At 44.0% G+C, this 22500-nt stretch overlaps 2 protein-coding genes across 5 annotated transcripts in view; both read left to right on the top strand.

Moving 5' to 3' along the window:
• Positions 1–5575: 5575 nt before the first annotated feature.
• ifi30a (IFI30 lysosomal thiol reductase a) lies at positions 5576–10369 on the top strand. The gene is made up of 7 exons (XM_076021050.1): positions 5576–5784; positions 7025–7213; positions 7381–7455; positions 7632–7718; positions 9569–9721; positions 9969–10037; positions 10139–10369. The coding sequence occupies exons 1-7, from the start codon at positions 5653–5655 to the stop codon at positions 10202–10204; spliced, it is 771 nt and encodes a 256-aa protein (XP_075877165.1). The 5' UTR covers positions 5576–5652; the 3' UTR covers positions 10205–10369.
• Positions 10370–12283: 1914 nt separating this feature from the next.
• The window catches only part of pde4ca (phosphodiesterase 4C, cAMP-specific a), a 42059-nt gene continuing 31842 nt past the window's right edge, over positions 12284–22500 (top strand). The window contains exon 1 of one of the 4 annotated variants that reach the window (XM_076021056.1): positions 12284–12417. Coding sequence is in view for 3 of the 4 variants with exons in the window: in XM_076021051.1 (XP_075877166.1) it covers positions 16423–16676 (254 nt within the window). In the remaining variant the exon portion in view is untranslated. Of the gene's footprint in view, positions 12418–16103; positions 16677–20702; positions 21795–22500 lie in introns of those variants that run through there. The other 3 variants (XM_076021051.1, XM_076021052.1, XM_076021054.1) reach the window with 3 other exon arrangements.

Consider the following 22500-nt stretch of genomic DNA (forward strand, 5'->3'; position numbering starts at 1 on the left):
GCGTCTGTTACATTATGGGGGCGGTCTGCATTGGAACGTAGCATTTACAGCTTACATATTATTAAAAAAAAAAAGAGAATGTCCAGTTATAATAGTTCCGTTACAGAGGAGTTAAAAGTCATCTTCTTTTATAGTGAAATTGTTATTAATCTCCTATATCAGAGTGATTGCTTAGTTTTTGTTTTGTTTTTTCTTGCGTCTTCTTTACCTTGTTTAACCTCTGTGAATATAAAGTCTATTCACAGACAATTTAGTTGCTTTTTCCAACCTGCCCAACTTCTTGTTCCGAGTGATACCTCCCCGCAAAAGGACGAGTTGTCGACTGTACCGCACTTTGCACAGTTTTTAGCATGTTTTTGAAAACGAAACAATGAAAGGAGTTTGAGTGCGCTGCTTCTGATGAGAGGGCTTAAAAATTAAACCATGTCAGCGAGAGCGTTTAGAAGTGCCTTTAGTCGTCTTCTCGGTGGAGCGTCGCACACCGTGCCCTCGCTTCTCACGTCTGCCGTCGCCGTTCTTTATGTAAGTGCGTGTCTTTGTGTGTGGATTTAAGGCAAACCCAAGCATGTTTCTGGATATCTATTTTAGTTGTTATATGTGGGTATATATATATATATATATATACATATATATATATATATATATGTATATATGTGTATATATATATATATATATATATATGTATATATGTGTATATGTGTATATATATATATATATATATATACATATATATATATATATATATATATATGTGTATATATATATATATATATATATATGTGTATATATATATATGTGTATATATATATATATATATATATATATATATATATATATATATATATATATATATATATATACAGACAGTACATAAATATATCTCTCTACAGTAGTTGTTACATATTCTTTCTTCCTTTGGTGGGGTGTGTACAGTCGCCTGGTGCAACGTCTCACTGCGCACCAGAGCATCTTGGCCTTTTGTTTTTTGAGTTGATTTCATGTTTTACTGTTAAATATTAAAAGACTCAGATCAGAAATGTGAACCGCACACATCCAGCCCAGTTGTTCCACATCTCAGTATAAGCTCTCGACTTAACTGCATGCAGCTTTTTCTCAGTGTTCGTTATGACCGGCTGACACGTCCTCTATCCAGTTTTGTTGGACCAACACACTTTTTTTTTTTTTTTTTTTTTAACTGTTACTGCACTTTTTTGCTTTCAATTAGTTCCACATGCAAAAAAAACTGCAATGAAATTAGACGATGAAGCTGAGTTGTGTCTTTTGACTGTCTTTCACAGTGTACGGCGAGTGATGGGCTTTTTTCCCTCCATGTTGAGATGATAAAGTGTACAGTCTATGATTTTACCTTCTCTCGTATTCAGCAACTGTAATTCTGATGCTTTTTTTTTTTTTACTGATTGCAATTGTTTCACAATAGCGCTAGTTCTTACGATACAGACTGTAATGCCTGGAAAGCAGAACTGCTGGTTTGTTATGCAACGCGTGTTCAGACGGCAAGAAACTGTCCAACTTAACAAACATATTCCTGGAGGGTAATATTCCTCCAGGAATCCTGAGATGATTTCTTCGCTTTAAAAAAAAAAAAAGTGGTATCCACATATTTCCTGAAACATTATTGTTTTTTTTCCTGCTAAAAGACTCATCTTCTGTGGATTATTGAGCAGTAGCACAAACGGCAACCTCTTGGCCAACTTGTTTTTTTATTTTTTTTTACCCAAATTTATTGGTATGTATTTAGCAGTGTGGGTGAAAGTGGTATCCAAATTTTTTGGCCTACAGTATGAAGATATTGTACTATTAGGCTCCCATTTTATGCAAAAGTTTAACAGCACAGTTGAGAAAATGACCTGCTTCTCTTGTTATCAAGGGTGAATATCGTGTGCGGATGAACACCGTCAAATGCCATAAATGACATGTAACCACAGATGTTTAGTAGCCAGGAGCAATGCAACTTGAAGTAGCAGTGGGTCCTGATCCTGCAGACCGACGCAGAGAGAGCAGAGGGTGACCACTTTGTTGCACTTCGAGCTTTTCTGCTTTTCTTGTCTTTTTTGCTTGTAGCGAAAACTCGAAGGGTTCATCGTACTTGCCTCTGCGATGGGCGTTTTTTTTGTTTTTTTTATTGCTTGTTTTTTTTCTCTAACCTTCTTGAAAATAATTCTTTTTTTTCCCTACTGACACGTGGTCGTTGAGAGGAAAACTATGTTTTAATGGGCTTTGCTACACTGTAAATTATATTTCTTGAACTGGCCTCGCACACAAAGCACACATCAGTCTCACGGAACGACGTCCGCGTCTGTCCACCACCCAGAGACACGTCGCAGAGGATAAATATTTTGAGATGTGCTCCTAGATATCTATATTTTTGGATGATGTCATTTGGATTGTGCTTGAATCAGAACGAGGATTTGACGAGTTTATTTTCTCTCTTTTTGAATGGACTTGCTTTCGCGACTGTCAGTGAGGGTCACTGTTTGTAGTTGTAGTTGTAGTTTGTTTCACTAATCAGCTGCAGTGATCTTTGATGGCCATCAACCACAGCAACTCGCGCACAAACACGCAGACACACACACACACACACACACACGATGATCAGGTGCATTTAGAGGATGAAGCAAGCTTATGTACATGTGTTAATATTTACAGAGCTGACTATATGTTAAATGTAGTTTTGACTGCTTTTGCATTTATTAGATATTTAAAAAAAGGTGTTTTTTTTTTTTCTCAAGAGTTTGTTCTTGTCATCTTGAAGATTTGTTTTTGTTTCTCACGAGTAGATTTGAGTGTTTGAGTTGCACCACAAAAATACAAAAAATACACAGAGGTCCACGGTGGTCGGGCGCAGACGCCGTCACGGAGCAGGAACCGTCTTTATTTTGTGTCGTCTTTGACGGATTGGCAAAGTTGTTGTTTTTTTTTACTTTCTTCTTCCTGGACTTGAACTCCAAACCGGCAGGAAGAAAAACAAAACCATACAAAAACAAAAACGTTGACGATGTAACGGTTCTTGATCACTCCTTATAACGCAGACCTTTGTACATGGAGCAATGATGGCATTAGAAAGGTTTCTTTTATGGTGCCTGAGTAGGTGTTTTTGTGTTTGTCTGGGCTTTTTTTTTTTTTTTTTTTTTTTTAAGCTGAGAGATTTGTCCAAGTGTTGGTTAAACATATATATTTTTTTTGTTTGCTTGTTTGTCTTTTAATGATAACCTTTCAGAGCCTATAAAGATAAAATAATAATAATAATAATAATAAGCTAGCTTGAAAAAAAACTTCATCCATAAAGAAAAAAAATACAAATGTTTACAAATATGTAATTAACCAAATAGTAAATATGTGTTTGAGAGTCGGTTCGTCTGTCCCTCCAAGTGGCCATGACTGATTGATTTATATTTCATTTTCTTGCCATTTTTTGAAAAAAAAAACTTGAAAATTGTTACGACTGCTCGTTCTTGTTTTCTCTGTTTCAGTTCGTCGTTATTCTTTGTTTTTCGGTACTTAGGAGAACAATGCTCCCTCATTTTCAAAACAATACGACCCCAGCATTTCCTTACTTTCTCTCCATACTGAACAGGTATTTTCTCTGTACAACAGTCTTTGCCTGCTGACTTCTTCACCGTACACTGAGCCTCGCCTTTCCGTTCTTCCAGTCCCGGCCGTATCTCTTTCTCTTCACCTACATGTACGGTCAGACTTCAGCGCAGTTCTTACCAGGTGTTTCTGTTTTCTTTTTTTTAAGAAGTCATGTTCAAGCGTTTAAATGTTAAGTTGAAACAAAAAAAACTAAACAAAACAACAGGCCACTTGGTGAAACATGCTTGAGTTGAGTTATAGTGTGTTGAAACAGAAATTCAGGAACACCGAGGGTAGGGGGAATTCGCTCTTGGTTTTTGCACTACACAGCAAACGATGAATGAAAAGCTGAATCAGGTGCTTTTATTGGTTGGTGAAACTAATTTTGAAGACCAAAATACATCCACTGTAAAATCAGCTTTTTTCTGTGAATTTTCTTTTGAATAGTGTTGACATTAAACCGCTGCACTTTCATTTCCCCAATTTTGTTCTGTCTTTATCGCACATGTCATCACTTTTCATTGTGGATTTTTAACCAGAAAAGTTGCTGTTAGTTTGCTTGCCATGGTGCGTTTTGAGCATTTAGCATATGTTGTATTTCATTGGTGTACAGTAGTTCATATCCAAAGGTAGGAGTCGGCACGACTTGGTGGTTGGCTGTGAGGCGGTGATGGATGGGGCTGGAATACATGATGCAGCAGGGAGGCAGCGAATTGCCTCATGTGCAACCACCACCGCAGCAGCAGCAGCAGCAGCAGCAGGGTTTCTAAAGATGCGGTTTGGTCATTCTTTTCCTCAGAAATGAAAGATGGGGAAATGAATGGACATCCAGATAAAGCTACTCTACACCAAAGTGCAATTGAACCCAGAGGGAGCACTGTTGTGTCAGCCAGTAGGTGCCTATTGGTTGAAGTGTACCCAAAAGGAAAAACAACAACAACAAACACCCCCTATGCAGGAATAGATGGTTCCTCCCCTGTTTTGGTTCTGCCTCCAGTCAGACGTCCCCTTCCTTTATTTCTTTCTTGTGTACAGCTTGCTTCAGAGTTGTGTTTGTCTGCAGACAGGTAGTCTTCTCATCTGTACGGTTCTTTCCTTAGGCTGATACAATGATTTAAAAATGACAATAAAAGATGTATGAAACAATGTAGGTTGCCATTTGTCTTCCTTAGTGGTGGTAGTTTATGTCGCGCTATGCCAGAAAGATGAGCTGGGTTCAGCAGCCACGTGCTTTCAGAAGGAGGCTGGAAGTTTTGACAAACCCGAGAGAAGTATGACTTGCCCTTTGTGACATCACAATGGACTGATCTCCCACTACTGACCCCTAGAATTGTCCTGTTCAGCACACACTTTTTTGAAAAGTGGAGCAAGCAAAAGCAGCGAGTAATAGTTTTCTCACCAAAGAAATTGATTATGAATACTATGATTTTTTTTTTTTTTTTAAATCATTGATCGGACAGATTTTGTTTCCTGGTAGTGCTGCAAATACCTGAAGTATGCCAAAAGTTTTACTAATAAAGCCAACAACACAATATATGGATATACCAGAGTATGCTCAAAACATGAAGGAAAGAGGACATAAACTGAATACATTTCTCTCATTTCTCAGTAGAATGGGAGGAAGCGGTGACTGCGACTCATGCAATTGTGTCAGTCCAAATTCCTTGGAGGAGCTGCGGGACATCAAGTGGAAACCAGTTGAGGATTGACAAACTGCTGGACCTTGTGCTTAGAACATTGCTGATAACAAAAAAAAAAAAAAAAAATCAACAATTTGACAGAAAATAATGACTGTTGTAAAATTAGCCTGTTGGCTTAGGTTCACAGCATTACAACACTTGTTGTTGGGCTGACTACGGTACACAGACTTCAAACAAGTGGGAAACCGAGAAGCGGACGATGTTGGCTAGTGATAAGTGACGCGAAACAAAGTCATGTGAGGGCCAGCCTATCAAAAAGGAGACTCGTCTTCACGCGGAAGTTTCGGTTCCGTATTTAAAGTTGCTCGGTCGATTAGTCGCCGCAGTTGAGTCGAAGAACTGAACCTGATCCGAAACGATGAGGGGTCCCTTGCTGCTGTTTCTAACCATTTGGTTGAATACTCAACTCGATGGAAGTGCCGTCTCGTCTTCCTGCTCACTTCCTCCGTCCCAGTGGTGCTCGTCCCTGGCCTCAGCCGTCCAGTGTGGGGTAAGGTAAACAACTCGGAGCAATGGAAAATTTAAGCCAAGTAGTTCCGCTCGGGTCACACGGACCCCCTGAAATCACTGCGCTGAATCCAACAAGCGAGTTGCTAGTTTTGGGGGGTTTGTTAATTTGTTTTTTGTTTTTTGTTTTAAAAAAAAAGTCTATAAAGCCCCAATTCCACTGTCCAAAAAAACGTGGGTTTTTTGTGTGTGCAAATAATCGGCATTTGGTGGCGGTGGAATCTGCTCACCGAGCCGCGCTGTCGCGCGACAAAACGGGTCAAACAACCCGGCAAGCGACCCGGGTCAAAATCGGCTCCGAACCGATCGGCTTGCGATGGAATTGGGACACCCGGGACAACACCACCCTTTTTACCTGCCGCACGGGGTGACGTTGAGCGTAACGTGCGCTAAATCATAATATCGCGCCAGTCGCGGCGTATATCAAGTACTGATCCAAAAGTTTTCGATCACGTTCCATCAGCGCTCGATAATTGTTCATTGTCCTCTGGCTGTTTCGCCCGCTGCTCGGGCACAAAATGGACCAGACGCCGAAACAATCGCTGCACGGCGGGAAGCGGCGGCGGAGGTGCGCGCCGCTTCGAGTCTGGCGTGAACGACGTCATCGCTCCACTACAGCCGCTACAGGGGTGACACCCCGCTGGGTTTGGTACGTGGAAACGGAACGATTGCGTGCAACAATGCAATCGGCATTGAGTTCCGTCTCCACGCAAGGTATTTGGGGGTAAAAAAAAAAAAAAGAAAAAAAAAAAGACTACAATGTTTTACTGATGTGTGAATCTGGAACAAAGAAAAGGAAATGGAAAACAAATATTAAACAAAATGCCTTCCGTGTGAAGTCAGAACTTTAGGCTTCATCTCAACCAAATAGAAAAATACACTTGCTTCCTCCAGAGCGTGATACTGCAATCCTGCCGTTTCACAATTTGGATGACCTTTTTCCAAACGTGATTATTATGGCCAAACAGTTAAATGTTTATTTCCCTAATCCAAAAGAAAGGTCTTTGGCCACACTGGCCTTTTGCAAACTACCTTGTGTCTCTTGCAATCTGCTCAATTGCAGCAGTGGCCTCTTGCTTACCCAGCAGCTATTCAGATGATGACGTGCAAGTCTCATTTTGCTGTTGACACTTTTGTACCTGCCCCAGTCCATCCTAGATGTGTGGTGAGAATCCAACAGGAACAGATTGCCAACATCACTGAAAACTCCACCACCTGTGCAGGTTTTGAAGGAGTGCTTGGAATCAGACTTCAGCAGGAAGCATGAGAAAGCAGAGCCAGTCGAGGTGGCCCTTTACTATGAGAGCCTGTGTCCCGGCTGCAGAATGTACCTCACCCAGATACTCCTGCCTACCTGGATCATGCTTCAAGACATCATGACTGTCTCTCTCGTGCCGTACGGCAATGCACAGGTATCTGGCAGTCAATCATAAACATAGACCTCCAAGACAATAGATATATACATATGTTTAGAGCTACTGGCAGAAATTGGATGATCTTGTCAAACTAATGTGTAAAACTGCATTGTATTTTAGGCGACTTGAAACTGAATGAATGTATTTAATATGTTCCTCTCTAGGAAAAAGCTGGCGTAAAGAAGTATATTTTTGAGTGTCAGCATGGGGAACAGGAATGCTTGGGCAACATGATTGAGGTAAAGGAAGTCAACAGTTTCCAGTAATGTAGCTTTCAGTTGAGATGAATGAACAATATTGTAACTAGCAAGAATACACTGTGTATTATGGAATATACATGACTGAAAAAAAAAGTAAAAACCTGAGGGAGACCTTGTCTCGCAGTCATCGGTCAGTAATGTCACTGTTTTTTCAGGCTTGTCTGCTGAATACGAGTTCCCAGGCCTTCTCAATCATCTACTGTATGGAATCCTCCAGTGATGTCATCAAAGCCGCAAAGAGCGTAAGGAAGTGTAACGGGTGTTTGAATTAGTTAACTTGGTAAAATATAGAATAATAAGGGCTATGGTCAGAAGCTAGAATCAACTGCTGGAGCTGGCCTAAGTAATTAAGACAAAAAAACAAAATGATTTTACCAAATACCTGTATTGTGCAGTTTGTGGAAACCGAAACCAAAATATTTACAACCCCCCCCCCCCATAATAATAAAAATAATAATAATAACCACAAAATAATTTTACAGCTGCAATAAATAACTGGTTCGGATCCAGAAAGAAAATCAACTCACAGAACTGGCTGAGCTCAGGCAATTAATTAACAGCATAATATATGAAACAAGAGGGAAAAAACAAAGTCCAGGAACATGAGCAGATCATTGGTTAAGCTGATGCGACCTCTTACGTGGGTGAAAGTGTATGCGTGTGGAAAATTGTCCATGTAAATATTTGCTGTGTCTCAATTCAGGGTCTGCATCCTTGAAGTACGCATTTTGAAAGGAAGTTGCGTCATAGCACTGCGCAAAGGCTTGTCCCAATTCCCAAGGGCGCTTAGGACACTCAAAATGCGTACTCGGAAATACGCACTCGTTTTAGCCGATTCCAAGGATGCACCGCTACTATTCTTCGCGTACTTGTGTGTCCCATGATGCTTTGCGTGCGGCTGCAAAGCAGCGTAGGATCCTGGGAAGTCAGCTGAAATTAGCGGCATGTACTGGCAAAGACACAACATATAAATTTAAATATTGAAGTTTCACGTAAAGTATCCAGTGTTTAACATAGGATTTTACTTATTTGATCGTCCAACGGCATTGTTAGATGGCGAACTAATGGTTATCTTGATACTATAAAAACATCACTTCCGGGGTTGGCCAGCCGGAGGGAACGGCGGTGACGAAACGAGGAAATACGCCGAAGGCTAGACCGTCCCGAGTAGTTACCGGGGAGGCGGGGTTTGGTCAGGCCTTCTAGGCTGGGTACTCGAATGCTTCCTTCAGACGGAGGACACTCGGTCTGAAGGGTGCAGACCCTGAATTGAGACACAGCAATTGTCCGGTGAATTTAATGTCCAGGAGTGACCGGAAGGTGTACAAGCAGCTATACCAAGGTGAGGGGACAGGCGGTATCAGCCTTCTACCCGACCTGTGGCTACGTTCGGGGCTTCAGCTCTTCTCCCAGTACATTGAGCTCGCCATCGAAATTGTTCATGGTTCACCTGGCCTGGATTAAGCAAACAGGACCAGTAAATTACCAGAATAAAACAAGTTTAAATCAAATACATAATACATTCGCCGGCAAACAATAAAGACAATGCGAAAGCGCTAACATGAGCTAATTAGAACGTTCAATAAATGCAAAGTTAGCGTCTATGCTAGCCAACACGTTAGTCGTATTTTCAACACTCACCAATTCCTCGGACAACCAGTGCATGTCAGCGATAACGGACTCTAAGTCTCAGCAGACCAACAACGGAGTTGAAGAAGTTTGCAAAAGTGCTGTTCTTCGAGGTGGTGAGAGACTGGAGAGCTTGCAGCTCCTTACTATAGTTACCCCACGACACACTGATTAGTGAACGTGAAGCACCTGTTAAGGTTGCGCAATCACGTCACATGACCACACTTACGCTTACGTGCGGCGCAGCTACCGGGGCACATAAGGCATGTAAATATGAATAAATAATAATATATATACATATATATATATATATATATATATATATATATGATCGTATTTTTCTCCCCTAGCCTACAGAAGTGTGTGTGTGTGTGTGTGTGTGTGTGTGTGTGTGTGTGTGTGTGTGTGTGTGTGTGTTGCATTGACACGTTTGATTCCAATTGCCTTGCATTTGTTGTTGCAGTGTGTAGGCCTTCACGACCCCAGCTTGGACTGGAATGAAGTGATGAGCTGTGTAAATGGGGACATCGGGAACCAGCTGATGCACCAAAATGCCCTGAAGACCAAAGCCTTAAAACCTTCACACCAATATGTGCCCTGGGTGACCGTAAATGGGGTGAGAGTCCAGTGCAGTTTAACTGCAGCAAAGTCCAGAGCCCTTTGTATTTAATAAGAGCCATGTAACAGGATATCTCCATCTTCAGTCCACTGAGTTAAACAATGAATATAGATCCTTCTCACTGCTCCTTTAATTATATCACTCTAAACTCATTTGAACCATATTATTATTTATCCCATAATAACCTTTTCGGTCTCTGCTTTTACCTGATTGTTTTGTTTCCTGTGGCTGCTATGTTTTCCAGGTGCACACAGACGAACTACAGAGGAATGCCACATCTCATCTGTTTCAACTGGTCTGCAGCATGTATAAGGTGCGGTTTTGTTGGATTCAGTCCTACACAGTGAGTGCATCATTAGTCATTCCTATTATACCCGCTGGATTTAATTTTCTCTTCATTACATTTCCACCCAGGGCCCACCTATACCACCGTGTGGCGGGAGCCAGAGACATTTTGGAAGCTACTGCTATAAGGAGTGAAAGAGCAGCACTGCACACCGCTTCCAGGAGTGGCCACATCTAAAAAGGGAATGCTGAAGATTTTTCATGATATATCTGTATCTTTTAATGTCATGTTCATTGGTGAAAGGGAAATGATAAGAAAATCACATTCTCACAAATGTATAATAAAAACCACATTGCATCTTTGAGTGTTTTCTTCATAAACCAAAAGCATTCATCATTTCATCATAGCGTTTGAGCTCCTGCTTTCTCTTTCCTAGTTGGTGTTCTCAATATCCTCTAGGTGGCAGCAAATGTCACAAATTTGGCAACGTCAGCAAACACATTCGTAGACGAAGTGATTTCACTCTAGTTCTGTGAAATCTTTGGAACGGTTGTGTATTGTTTTTTTTCCACTGATATTCTAAAAGTTGAACCATTTTCTTTCCATCACGGTTATTTTTATTTATTTTTTTTCAGGTTTGAAACATCTGCTCAAGGCCTTAAATAATTTGCAAAGTTTCAAGTCCTTGTTTGGGTTAATAATAGTTGGCAGCTTGATCAGAATCAGTCTTGCCTAACCAGAAGGTCTGCGTGCATGAGATCTGCTGATGCCACGCGCTGATTATGGTCACACACACACCCACACTGTCAAAGTCTCAGCGCTCAGTGCTAGTCTCTGCACATACCGTCTCCTCTTTTTTATTCTCGCCTTGAACCTGACTCTGTCTCTTCTTCAGTTCACTGCTTGCAGGTTTGGTCTATAAAAGGTTGCTGATATATAAGTCAGCGTTTAATGTTGCTGGGTGTATTGGAAGAGGCGTGTAAATAGTTCATGTTTTGGTCCCACAGACTTTGTCATATCTGATCTTATGTGTCATATCTGTGTCCTCCTCTTTGGTATTTCCTCCTTTCCAGTTGTCTCGTTCTCACCATACAAGAGCTGTCAATATGGCACAAAATAAGCTGTCAGAAATGCTCAGCTTCACTGAGGTAAGGGGGCGACCGTCGTTTGTCTTAGCCGCTATTTTTTGAGTTTGTGCTGCCATTTCTGTGTGTGAAGTTTAATAAAAGTGAGGGGCTTTAAAAGCAAAAACACGAGTTGAAGTTGCTGGTATGGTTTCTGTCTTCTGCGCTACTATTATGTAATGGTGCTCATGTGTTCCGTAACCTTTTAGTGTCGTTTGTGAACACACAGCCACAGAGACTGTAGACTTGTATGCTGTATACAATAGAGGATACAGTAGAATAACCTCTGTTTAACATCTGGAATGCAGTTTAATTAAATTTGTCTTAATGTTCCTTATAAATTTACTTCTAAATATCTGGATACATGATTCATTTGTGCTCTTTTATGAAGATGTCAATTAATGGCATGCGTCAGGGATTCTTGCCCCCTCCTCCTTACTAATGAAGGGAAATTAACACATGGCAGAGGTGTGTGCGTGAGTGTGACAGTTGTTTATAGAAAGGTGGGACACCCCGGCAGAAGATACGATAGGATCACGGGATGCAGCAGAAAACAAGGTCTCTTATCTGTTCAACATTCAACACTGACGCTGAAACACAGATGCCCTGAGAACTTAAAGCCAACCACTAATCACACTCTTAAGAACCATCTATTGTGTCTAAGGTGAGAGTGTGTGGGTCTCAGGACCTGGGATCAGATAAAGACTTCCAAAAATATCGCCTGGATTGTGCTTTTTCTGTGGGCGCAGTCATGTTTTGGCGAGGCGCACACTGAGTGTCCTGTCCACAGCATTTACATTTCAGCCCTGTGGTTTGTTTTGTTTTTTTTGCACTGCCTTGGTGAAGGTACCAGAAGGTGATGATTGTCGTTTTACTGAGCGCGTCTGTTTCAGTTCATATGACTCCTTTTGAAAATGAAATGCTCTCATCACATGATTTATAACTAACTAAGAGAACATGCTGAGGAAGTAGGAACGTCCAGGTAAATTAGCTGAGTCAACGGATGTGACTTAGATGACTTGTGTTAAGTATGAAGTCAAATAACACCTGTGAATGAAAGCTTTTATTTCAGTGTTTATTCTTAAGCCTTAAAAAATGTAAATCCAAAGCCCTGTATCGTTTCAGAGACAGTGGGACTCCTCTCAGCAGGATTCTTCCATCCAGCTGCCCAGGCTGTCCTGCAGGCCCTCCACGAGCGCCAACCCCCAGTCCAGATCATCGGCCGCAGACATCAAGCCCTCCAGGAGTTTGGGCACCCTCACCAGCTGCATCTCCAGGGGCCTGTGAGTCATGTTGTCGCTCCCCTTTCTATAGGACAATCCTGTGTTTGTCTTCGTGTTGTCTCGGTCCTGAAAAACTCGTCATGGTAATTTGAAAAGTTCACACTTAGACATGCGGCTGAGTGATACTGTAAATTAGCTGTAAACTGTAAATTAGCTGTAAATTGTACTGTAAACTATAGCACAAGATTTAAAAACACACAAGCGTCACCTCCTCACAGCTTCAGCTCAGCGTCCCTGGGAATGTATTATTTTATTACATTTTCTAATTTTGCGTTTATACTTGGCATTTTGCTATGGCCAGAGGTTCTGGTTGTCATTTTCCTGATTTTTAGCGCTTTTTAGTCTTTTGTTTTTAACTAAACGTAGGGTGTTTTCTCAGAATTTTGTTCCATTTGTGTCATCCAACTCCAAATGTTTTTAAATGTAAAAAAAAAATAGAACCCGCAAGACAAGTGAGACAATGTGCATATTCATCACATCGAGTGGAAAATAGCTCAATTATATTGTCACGCTCTGGTGCGTATTCATTCCTTGAGCATTTACAGCCTTCCAGGTATTCAGCAACAGCTCTGGAGACGTGTGATGATGAGGAGGAACTAATGAGAGCGTTTAGCAGTGGCCTTCCTTGCTGTGGGGGCTTGTTTACATGGTGGCTCAGAGTTTTGTTTTTGTTTCTTTCTGGAAAGCCTTTTAAAAGATATTTTGACCATGATGGTAGTAATGATCGAGTGTAATGAACTTATTTCAGCTGACTGGGAAAGTCTCAGCAGCGGTTGAAGATGGATCCAAAGTGATTTTAAGGTTCAACTATTTGGACAAGGACACAACTGAGAAGACACGTCTTCCCGGGAAGACGGCGGGAGGTGTAGGGTTTGGGGGGCCTCTAACAAAGGCCTCTAACATCTACGACACTCGGATCGGGGATCATTGTGTGGTCCATGACTCGCTGCGGCCACAAGACATTGGACACGGTCACACAAATCAGCATCTGGCCGGCAGCCAGCAGCGAGGAGCGCTTTGAAACGAGTGGAAGAAGGAAGACGAGGGTTATGTAACGCTGGAGAGCGACACACTAACTTTCCCCACAGTGCGAGCATTAGTTGCTCACTCTGTTGATTTTTTTAAATCTTTAACTTTTAACACCAATGCTAAGTGGGCACATGTCTGCGTACACAGAAGTGCAACGTGACGTCGCAAACAGCAACTGGCTTCAGCCAGAGAACTTTCACAGGTGAAACAAGCTGTGTTTGCTGTCATTGGCCAAAATAAGCAGCACATATACAGTATATATAATATATACAGTATTTACATTACATTTGTCCTCAAGTAGTGCTTCTTCTTTAGATCTATATGTTCTTAAAAATCCTCTAAACGCCTCCCATCACACCACCGGGAAGCATGATTTCACCAGAGAGACGTCAGGGCCGAACCAGATGTTGACCCCGGATGGACGCGCTGGAGCCAGAAAGCAGATCTATTAAGAGTAAAAAAGATGAAGGCAGAGTCCAGAATGAGGAGAATGAGCACCATAAAAGGGCTGTTGGAGAGACCTTTCCTGCTCCGGTACTGCAGGAGTCTCAGTACCAGTCTGACGTCAGAAAATCTAAACAGATGGAAGCTGGGATGGCTGAAGGTGGTGTCCACAAAGTCCCTGTGTAGATGGATCTCAGTCTGAGGCTGCCGAGTCAAAGAGATTTGAGAGACACACAGATAATTTGCAGATACTGTGATGCAGCAGCAGAACATGCGTCTGAGTCCAAGTGGGAACGGGGCAGCCCTCAACTCTGCCTCTGACATCCACATGACTGGATGATGATGTGCTGCAGGGCTGGGATTTGTTTGTTTGTTTACCGCCTTTTTCTTTAGATGTGTTCAGACGTTTGAAAGAGATAATGTTGGTCTGTGAGTAGCTGCAGGAAACACTGAAAGACTGATGGCTACTGTACCTTCAGAAACCTGCAGGAGAATATAGTTTTTGAGATAGATTTTCTTTTGGCCACTTGGGGGCAGCAGAACAAGTTTAGCATTTAGCAATTGTCTTTAGCGCAAATTATCTGCGTCATATCACCGTTGTTTCTGTTATTGTTCTTAAACAAATACGTACATACGTACATATACATACATACAGTGGACTTAAAACATTCAGCCACAGCATTGGAACACGGCGTTGCACAATCGGCACAACAAAACTTATTCATGGAATCATAGTGCTCAATGGCCAAGGTCGTAAATCTGGCCAGACTACATGGAACATGATAAAAATCTGTGGTTTTAAAAGTACAGTGGAGGTGATGGGCTGCGAAACATTTGTTTTTTTTAAAAAAAAAAAAAAAAGAAATTCTAATGAAAACAGAGAATTGTCTTTTTCAGCAAAGAAGTATCATTTGCCACAGTTCTTACATCTTTTAATGTTGTGGCTGATCAATTCATTGCCTTGCTTTTTTTTTCTTTTAAAAAGCCGCTGTACTGTTTTTTTTTTTTTTTTAAATGGAAATCTATATTTGTACAACATCTGAATGACCTTGACAATTATTCCGCCGTGGCACGTAACGACTCTAAATTTAAAATCAAAAGCAAACAGAAACGCTGACGTCAAGTCGCTGGTTGATCTAAAGGCCAGAGTCTCAGCTGAGACTCTCGGAGCAGAGTGGGTCAGCCACGGTTAACGGCACCCCAATGGAAAGTAGTGTTGGCCGCGGTCGTGCGGTCGGGATATCATCTGGAAAGTCAAACGCTGTTTTGGGCCGTGGGGGGTTCGTTTGAGATACCAGGACAAAAATAAAATTGCAAAGAAAAAGTTCCACACTTGGATCTTGGCCACGTAGTGACACATGTACAGCGGCTGCACAGGACGCAGAAACCGACAGAGCAGCCGTAGCTGTGCACAAAGAGTATAACATAGACTATATCAAAGAATCATTCTTCTCTCAGCCAACAATCGCTTGGTGTGAAGTTCCGCCCTGCGTCAGATGTTCCAGCTCCTCGGGTTATTTTAGTTGCCCTGCACAGCACCGGTGTTGAACTACTAGAGCCTAATCACAGGAAGACCTTTCCTCACTCTGCACTGATAAACAAAGACCCCGGTTGGGGGAGGGAGCGCAGTGAAGAAGAAAAAAAAAGAAAAAAAGATGTTGCCCCTGGTCACAGATAGGGAGCGCCATCGTGACAGCGCCCATGCTCTGTGTTAGCTTTTTATCTACCTCTGCTTTTTATAGTCAGAGGCCCTTCATGTGACTCTTCCTGGTACGCTCGGAGCATGTGAAAGGCAGAGAGGCTGTCTCTGAGGAAATAGGCGACTTCACAACAAGCTGCACCTCGGGGAGCAGTGGAAAAAAAAGGGGGGGAGGAAAAAAAAAGCCTGAGTTTGCAAAGTCTTGTCGGAGGCGAAGAAGCGGAGAGGGCCTGAGTGGCCGGGCGCCTGCGTCTCTTCACACTGCAGGAGGTGACCAGGCGCCACATTTTGGAGTTGATGTATGCTGTTCTTAGGAGGAAAAGGAGTAGAAAAAGGGAGTGTGGGGGAGGCAGAGACTCGGGAAGCGGGAGGGAGAAGAAGCTGAAGGAGGTGATCCGTCATGCCTCTCCTCCCTGTAAATCAGACGTCCATATTTAGTTAGAGAGAGGGAAGGCCTAGCCGTAATGTAAACAAAGCGTGAAAGAGGGAGGGAGGCAGCCAGAGTACATAAACGCTAATGTTTGAGTCTTCCAGCCGGCTCGGCAGCCAGAATGAGTCCCAGGAGCCCCGCAGGAAGGACACGCTAGTTCCCAACTTGTTTAGTTCCCAATAAACAGCAAAAAGCTGATCAGCAGTGGCTCCGGTGGCTTTATTTTATCTCACTTTATTTTTGAGAGTTCACCTCAGCAGACCTCTGGGAGCTGTTATGGGCCGGACCGAGTTGGGCTTGAGCAAAAGTGCGCGCGGACCGGAGCCGAGTCGTTAGCTGTTGCCGAACTTTTGAAGCGGACTAGATAGCTGAGCCCCGACCACTTGACCCTCCCGCCGCCGCCATGAGCGAGCTGTGCACGGACAGCTCCGAGGACGAGCAGGCCGAGCTGGAGGACGTGCCCCGGCTGACCAGGCTCCCCATCATTAAGCTCATGCCCAGGACGGTGGCGGTGTCCCCCGCCGCTTCGCCCAAGATCTCCCCCAAGGACTCTCCGCGCGGCTCCCCCCGGCACTCTCCGCTGCTCTTCAGGAAGCTGCTGATGAACCGCAGCATCAACCTCCAGCGGCGCCGCTTCACCCTGGCGCACACACCCAGGTAGACGCACCGAGCCGCCCAAGAGTTTTCCGCAGAGCGTGTTGTATTTTTTTGTTGTGGTTCATTTTAATGTATCACGCGTAGAGACAGGTTGTAAGTGCCTTTTGTGCAAAACTGTGGCAGGGTTAATTATTCTGCGGCAGAGTGGAGTCATGTTGACCTGAGCTTAACACGCTCTTCAACCAATATTTGAACATTTTCTCCGCTGCTCTTCACCACTAATTGCTGAAGAAAGCGCGCATGTGCGTGCTAATGAGGACTGTCTGACTCTGCTCAGCGACAAACTCTTCATGACTTATCTGCTGGCAGCAGCCTTGAAAGAAAAAACAATCCCATCCAATGTAACTAAAGTGATCCTGAGCTCAGTAGGCTCCAGTACAGCTGTTTGAACTTTAAAACACACAGCTCTCTGGTTGGGAAAAAACAAAACAAACGTGAGCTGTTGTCTCAGGGACTTCCACCACAATAAATTCTGCTGTTGTTACTCAAAGGTTTCTTTTCCACCCTCTGAAGGCAAGAGCAGCGAGTGTTTTACTGACACTGCTGACATAAACTGGTTGTGCAAAGTCAGTCATAGTGGCTGCAAAACTTATTTTGTTTTTTATGTAATGACCCTGGAGGTCAGCTGTGACTCGGCTGTCAGAAGGCTGCCCAGGATTTCATTTCATTCTAGGAGTGTGTGTGTGCGTGTGCGAGGCTTTTGTCGTGCTGCCAGGTGGCGTCACCTCGACAAACACACGGCTCAGCGACATCCTCTGGTTGTCCGTTTGTTCTTCCACCCCTCTGTCAGCCATCTTTTTTATCCCACAAAGGGGCTGTTTAATTAGCCACACGAAAACAAGCTCCACCCCCCGACCGCCACCGCCACCAGACCATCCAACAGGATGTCGTTTGCACAAACCAAAAAAACATTAGTGTGCAAAGAGCAGCGGCTCTCTGCTACCTGCCGACGGCCTCGGCCCGCAATTCCAATGCAAATTAAACATTGACTCTGTGATGACGTCACGGCGGGCGAGCGCTCGGCGTCAGGCCACTGTAACTTCTCAAAGACACAGATAACAAAACTGGGCTTTGTGTGTTAGGGAGATAATTGCTCTGCGTTGTGCCTTGAGTCTCCAGCAGGTTTTTCCTCATCAGTGTCCCTGAAACTCCAGCGGTGGAGTCACGCTGTGGAAAGTTTTAAAGCCTTGTAAAACGTTGTCTTTTTTACGTGCTCCTCTCCAGTGTTTGTGTTTCATCTCAGATCTTCGACATGTAAGCACTCACATGTGGGCACGTAGTTTTCTGGGGCTGTAAAGAGGCATCCTCGACCAGTGTAAAGCACTGGTTCTCAACTGGTGGAGTCTCAGGACCAACATTTTTTCTTCATGAAGTCGTGACCCAAATGTATTCCATAAAAATTAAAATGCTGGCCCACTTTCTATTATGTCTAGTAAACAAATTGTTGAAATGATTGAATTGAATTGTGTCCTGCGAGTTTGCATGTTCATGATGAACTCGTGACTTGTCCAGGGTGTCACCCTACCTTCGCCCTATGACAGCTGTAATAGGCTGCAGCAGACCCCCGTGACCCTGAGCTCGGGAAGAAGCAGGTGTTGAAAATGGCTGGATGGACGTGTCCTGCGAAATGAATGCCTGACATTTTCTCCAGAAATGTATATTTTAAAATCCCTTTAAAAAAAAGTGAAACTGCAATTACCCAATCAAAATAGCTTTTGGGTTGCGACCTACTAGTTGAGAAACACTGGTCTGTTTGCTGACGTCCTTTTCCCTCAGAATCATTTTAAAATGAGAGAGAAAGGACCTGCTAAAAAGGCACTCTGCTCCACAGTTTGTCTTTCTCCTCTTGCACACAAGTGGCAGCAGCGTTTCCACTCCAGGGTCCCAGCCACTGTTGCCTTCAATTTAACGTTTCTGTTAAAAAAAATCCTAGCACGAGAGGGCCAGGGGTCCGCTCGAAGGAATTTCAAGGCCAAGTCCCGAAAAGTCAGATTCTTGTGGAAGCTTCGACATGTCAGAGCTTTTACATTATGCAGCGCTGAGGTCAGGCCATTGGAAATGTCCCTCCGCAGGGCACGTAAAGTGTCCCGTAACGTCAGCACAGAGATGAATGGATGAGGATGAGTTATGGCAGGATGGCTGGCGAGAAGGAGGAATTAAACAAACTGGGGGTCCGGGCGGAAAGTGGATTTTTGCTGGGAGCTCAAATATAGAACATGGCCGTGAACTTATTTTCACTTAGTGTCTGAGGTGATAAAGCCCTTTTTTCCATTGCAGAGACATCATGTCAAAATGACCTCCTCCCTTTAGTGGAAAATGTCTTCAGCGTCAATGCCGATGGAAGACGGCGACACTCAGTCATAATTCTTTTGACGGAGGCTTGAATTAATCCTGACCTTTGTTCTTGTCTATCAACTGGTCTGCAAGTGGACGGAGACTGGGACCAGTGAGGCCTGGAAGCACAGAGACTGGAGCCATTTCATTGACTTGACGAGAGAGATGTTGTCCTGTGGAAAATTTAGGAGAGATTTGTGTTGAGGGATATTTGTAGCCTTTTTCCGAAATGAACTCACCCATCAAGGCTGCTGTATTAGTGAGGAGAAACCGTCCATCTTAACTTGATCTCCACCTGTTTAATTAAATGCACCCAGACCAATCGACTTCTGATGAGGTGAAAGCTTCAGTGGTGGAAAAAGTGAGAAGCTGCTCAGGCTCCGGCAGTGCTGATTAAATCGGATTCAGATGCTTTGAAAGTCACTTTTTTTTTTCTAAGATCGTCCCACATTTCAAACTAGGCTGAGGGGCTGATTGCAATGTGGATGTGTGAGATTAACCCAGTGAATGTATGAAACCTTATACGGGGCATAAATGCCAGTCTATGCAACCTCTAAAGTCACTTGGGGGCACAGAGATCTTCCCCTGCCGCCTGGCGGCCCACTTTAGGTTTCACGTATATATAAAATGTTATTGAAATGCAAGATGTAAATCCCTGTTTTATAGTCGTCCCCCCACTAGAAAATCAAGACAGTTTTATTTGAATATTTCATTGCTAAAAATAGTGATTTTATGCTTTTAAACACTGGTGTGTGTGTGAGTGTGAGTGTGTGTGTGTGTGTGTGTGTGTGTGTGTGTGTGTGTGTGTGTGTGTGTGTGTGTGTGAACTCAGTTTATTCTGGTACAGTGTTCCTCACTGTAACTGCATGGTTTCACAGTGTCAAAAAATTCTTCCAACTGAGCGAAGTCCCGACAGACTGAGACATTTTACCATAGAACCCGTTTAACGTTTAATATAGACAGTCATGAATAAGCTGTTGCTTTAATAGACCCTGGACTCTTCTCTCTAATCAAGCAAAACATTTTCCTTCTCTTGTACATGTTATACTATGTCCAAATATTTTTTTTTTCCAGCATAGTGAAAGGGGGCATTGGGAGAATCAAATGGATTACAGTCATGGGATGAGAAAAAGAACAAAAAGGGAAGAGGGCTGGGGGAAACACAAACACACACACACACACACACACGCACGCACACACACACACACACACACACACACACACACACACACACACGCACACACACACAAACACACACGCACACACACACACACACACACACACACACACACACATGCAGTATTGAAGAACTGATCGATGAGCAGGCAGTGTGCTATTATCAGTGCTGGCATGAAGTCAGGTTGGTTGCACGCAGAGAGGAAGTTGCTCAGTGCCATTAAGAGAAAAAAACAACAGACTTTTCCTTTAAAACTTTGTAACTTTGTACTTGTGGCTGAATGTGGCAGTAAAGTGGCCTTTTTCATGGCTTCTCTCACCTTCTGCACCACATCTGTGAGTGCCGCTCATCTCCCTCGTCTCTCTCTCTCTCTCTCTCTCTCTCTCTCTCTCTCTCTCTCTCTCTCTCGCTCGCTCTCTCTCACTCTCGCTCTCTCTGTCCTCTTCTCACTTGACCGCCCAGCACCCCACTCCACCCCGCCCCGTCCCGTCCCGTCCCGCTCCCTCCCTCAATATCTCTCACTATCTGCTTCTCGGGGGAGACAGTGTTGTTGTTTGTTGTTGTAAGCCGGACTTTTTGGTCCCAGCACTCTCAGGAGAGAAGCCCGAGCCATAGCAGTTCCTCTGACGGGGACGCTGACATGGGGTGGCCCACGTCAGGGTGCATCTGATGGGATTCTAGCACTCTACCGGCTAAGAAAAATATAAACTCTTCTCAACTTTTTCCTCTTTTTCAAAATACCTGTGGGTCATCCTAGAGAAGTTCCATCTTTTCAGCCTGTAGGTTTTGTTTTTTTTTGTTTTTGGAAGACTTGATGCTTGGTGCGCCCTCCTCAGGAGTACCCCAAGAGACTTTATTTTATTTTTTTAAAACACAAGAAAAATAGACTCACAGGTGAGATAGGAGAGTTTATCTTGGCAGGTCCACCCCAGCAGTCCCAGATGAGCGCTGACAGCTGACACCATCCTTGGCTCCACTTGACTTGATTCAGGCCTGGACTTTCCTCATCAGGAGATGATACGCCAGCTCCGTCCCTGATTGGCTGGCCAAAGACGGGACTCTTTGCCCTTTTTTAGGCTGCTCACGCACACGCTGAATTGGAAAAGGCTGAAGGACATATCTCTGGCCAACGTACAGTTTGATGCACTTTGATTCTGCACTGACCTGGAAGTAATCGGCCTCGTTCAAACAAGTTTTTTTTTTTTTTTTGGGTCGTCATTTGTTTTAATCCTCTGCCTGCAGAGCAGAGCAGAGCTCGGCACATTGGACCGTCTCCTCTCTTCTCCCTCATGCTGACCAGGTGCATCCAGTGTCGCTCTGTGACGCTCTTATACGTTTTGGCTTGAGGTTTTTGGTTTTGTGTTTTTGGACTCAGCGGACGATATTTTGGACTTGCTCTCTGTTCTAACATGGCCATGGGGTCTGTAGTTGCACCGAAGTTGACTTCTTGCGCCCGCCGCGTCCCCAAGCCTCTCGTCTGACACGTCTCCCGACCCCCCGACCAGCTCTTCAGACAACAAGACACACGATACAATGATGAACAAAGACTCACGCTTTTCCAGGAAGACCCAGGGAAACTTCTCCACCCGCAGGCACTCCTGCATCGGGTACGTACGCAGCACAGGAGTGATTGCAGCAAAAGGCAGCAGCAAAACCTGCAGATATACCAGAAAGTTTAGTTTTTTCAGTGGTGGTGGAACAGGAGGTGTTTGTGCATTTCCGTAACTGGAAAGTGTGTGTTACAGCTGTGTTGTCACCGTGTTTACACACTAACATCCCGTTGCGACGGCGGCTCAGTTTCGCAAACATCACAGGATACGTCAGCCAAAGAGAAAAGTTAACACTCCTGAAAATCATCTGCTGACAGATTAGCACAAAAGCCTTTTTTTGGAGAGAGCGTTGCCAAATGTGGCGTCACAGGTTGCGTTGGTGGTGGTGGCACTGGGGTGGTTATGATGGTGGCGGTGGTGGTAGCGGGGGGTGTGGTGGTGGTGGGGATGATGGTGGTGATGGCAGCGTTGGTGGTGGGGTTGGAGGTGGTGGTGGGGATGGTGACGGTGATGGTGGTTGTGCTAGTGGTGGTGGGGTTGGTGATGGTGGTAGGGGTGGTGGTGGTAGTTTGGATGATGGTGGTGGTGGTAGTGGTGGTGGGGTTGGTGGGGATGGTAAGGATGGTGGTGGTGGTGGGGTTGGTGGTGGTAGTTTGGATGGTGGCGGTGGTGCTAGTGGTGGTGGGGTTGGTGGTGGTAGTTTGGATGGTGGCGGTGGTGCTAGTGGTGGTGGGGTTGGTGGTGGTGGGGTTGGTGGTGGTAG

The sequence above is a fragment of the Nelusetta ayraudi genome, unplaced genomic scaffold, assembly GCF_046127955.1.
Source record: "Nelusetta ayraudi isolate G7.1 ecotype Tasmania unplaced genomic scaffold, CSIRO-AGI_Nayr_v1 ptg000011l, whole genome shotgun sequence".
Lineage (NCBI taxonomy): Eukaryota > Metazoa > Chordata > Actinopteri > Tetraodontiformes > Monacanthidae > Nelusetta > Nelusetta ayraudi.

Coding starts and splice junctions, on each gene's coding strand:
- ifi30a (XM_076021050.1), top strand. CDS start 5,653: ATGAGGGGTCCCTTGCTGCTGTTTCTAACCATTTGGTTGAATACTCAA. Junction 5,785..7,024: donor CCTCAGCCGTCCAGTGTGGG/GTAAGGTAAACA, acceptor CCACCTGTGCAG/GTTTTGAAGGAGTGCTTGGA. Junction 7,456..7,631: donor GCTTGGGCAACATGATTGAG/GTAAAGGAAGTC, acceptor CTGTTTTTTCAG/GCTTGTCTGCTGAATACGAG.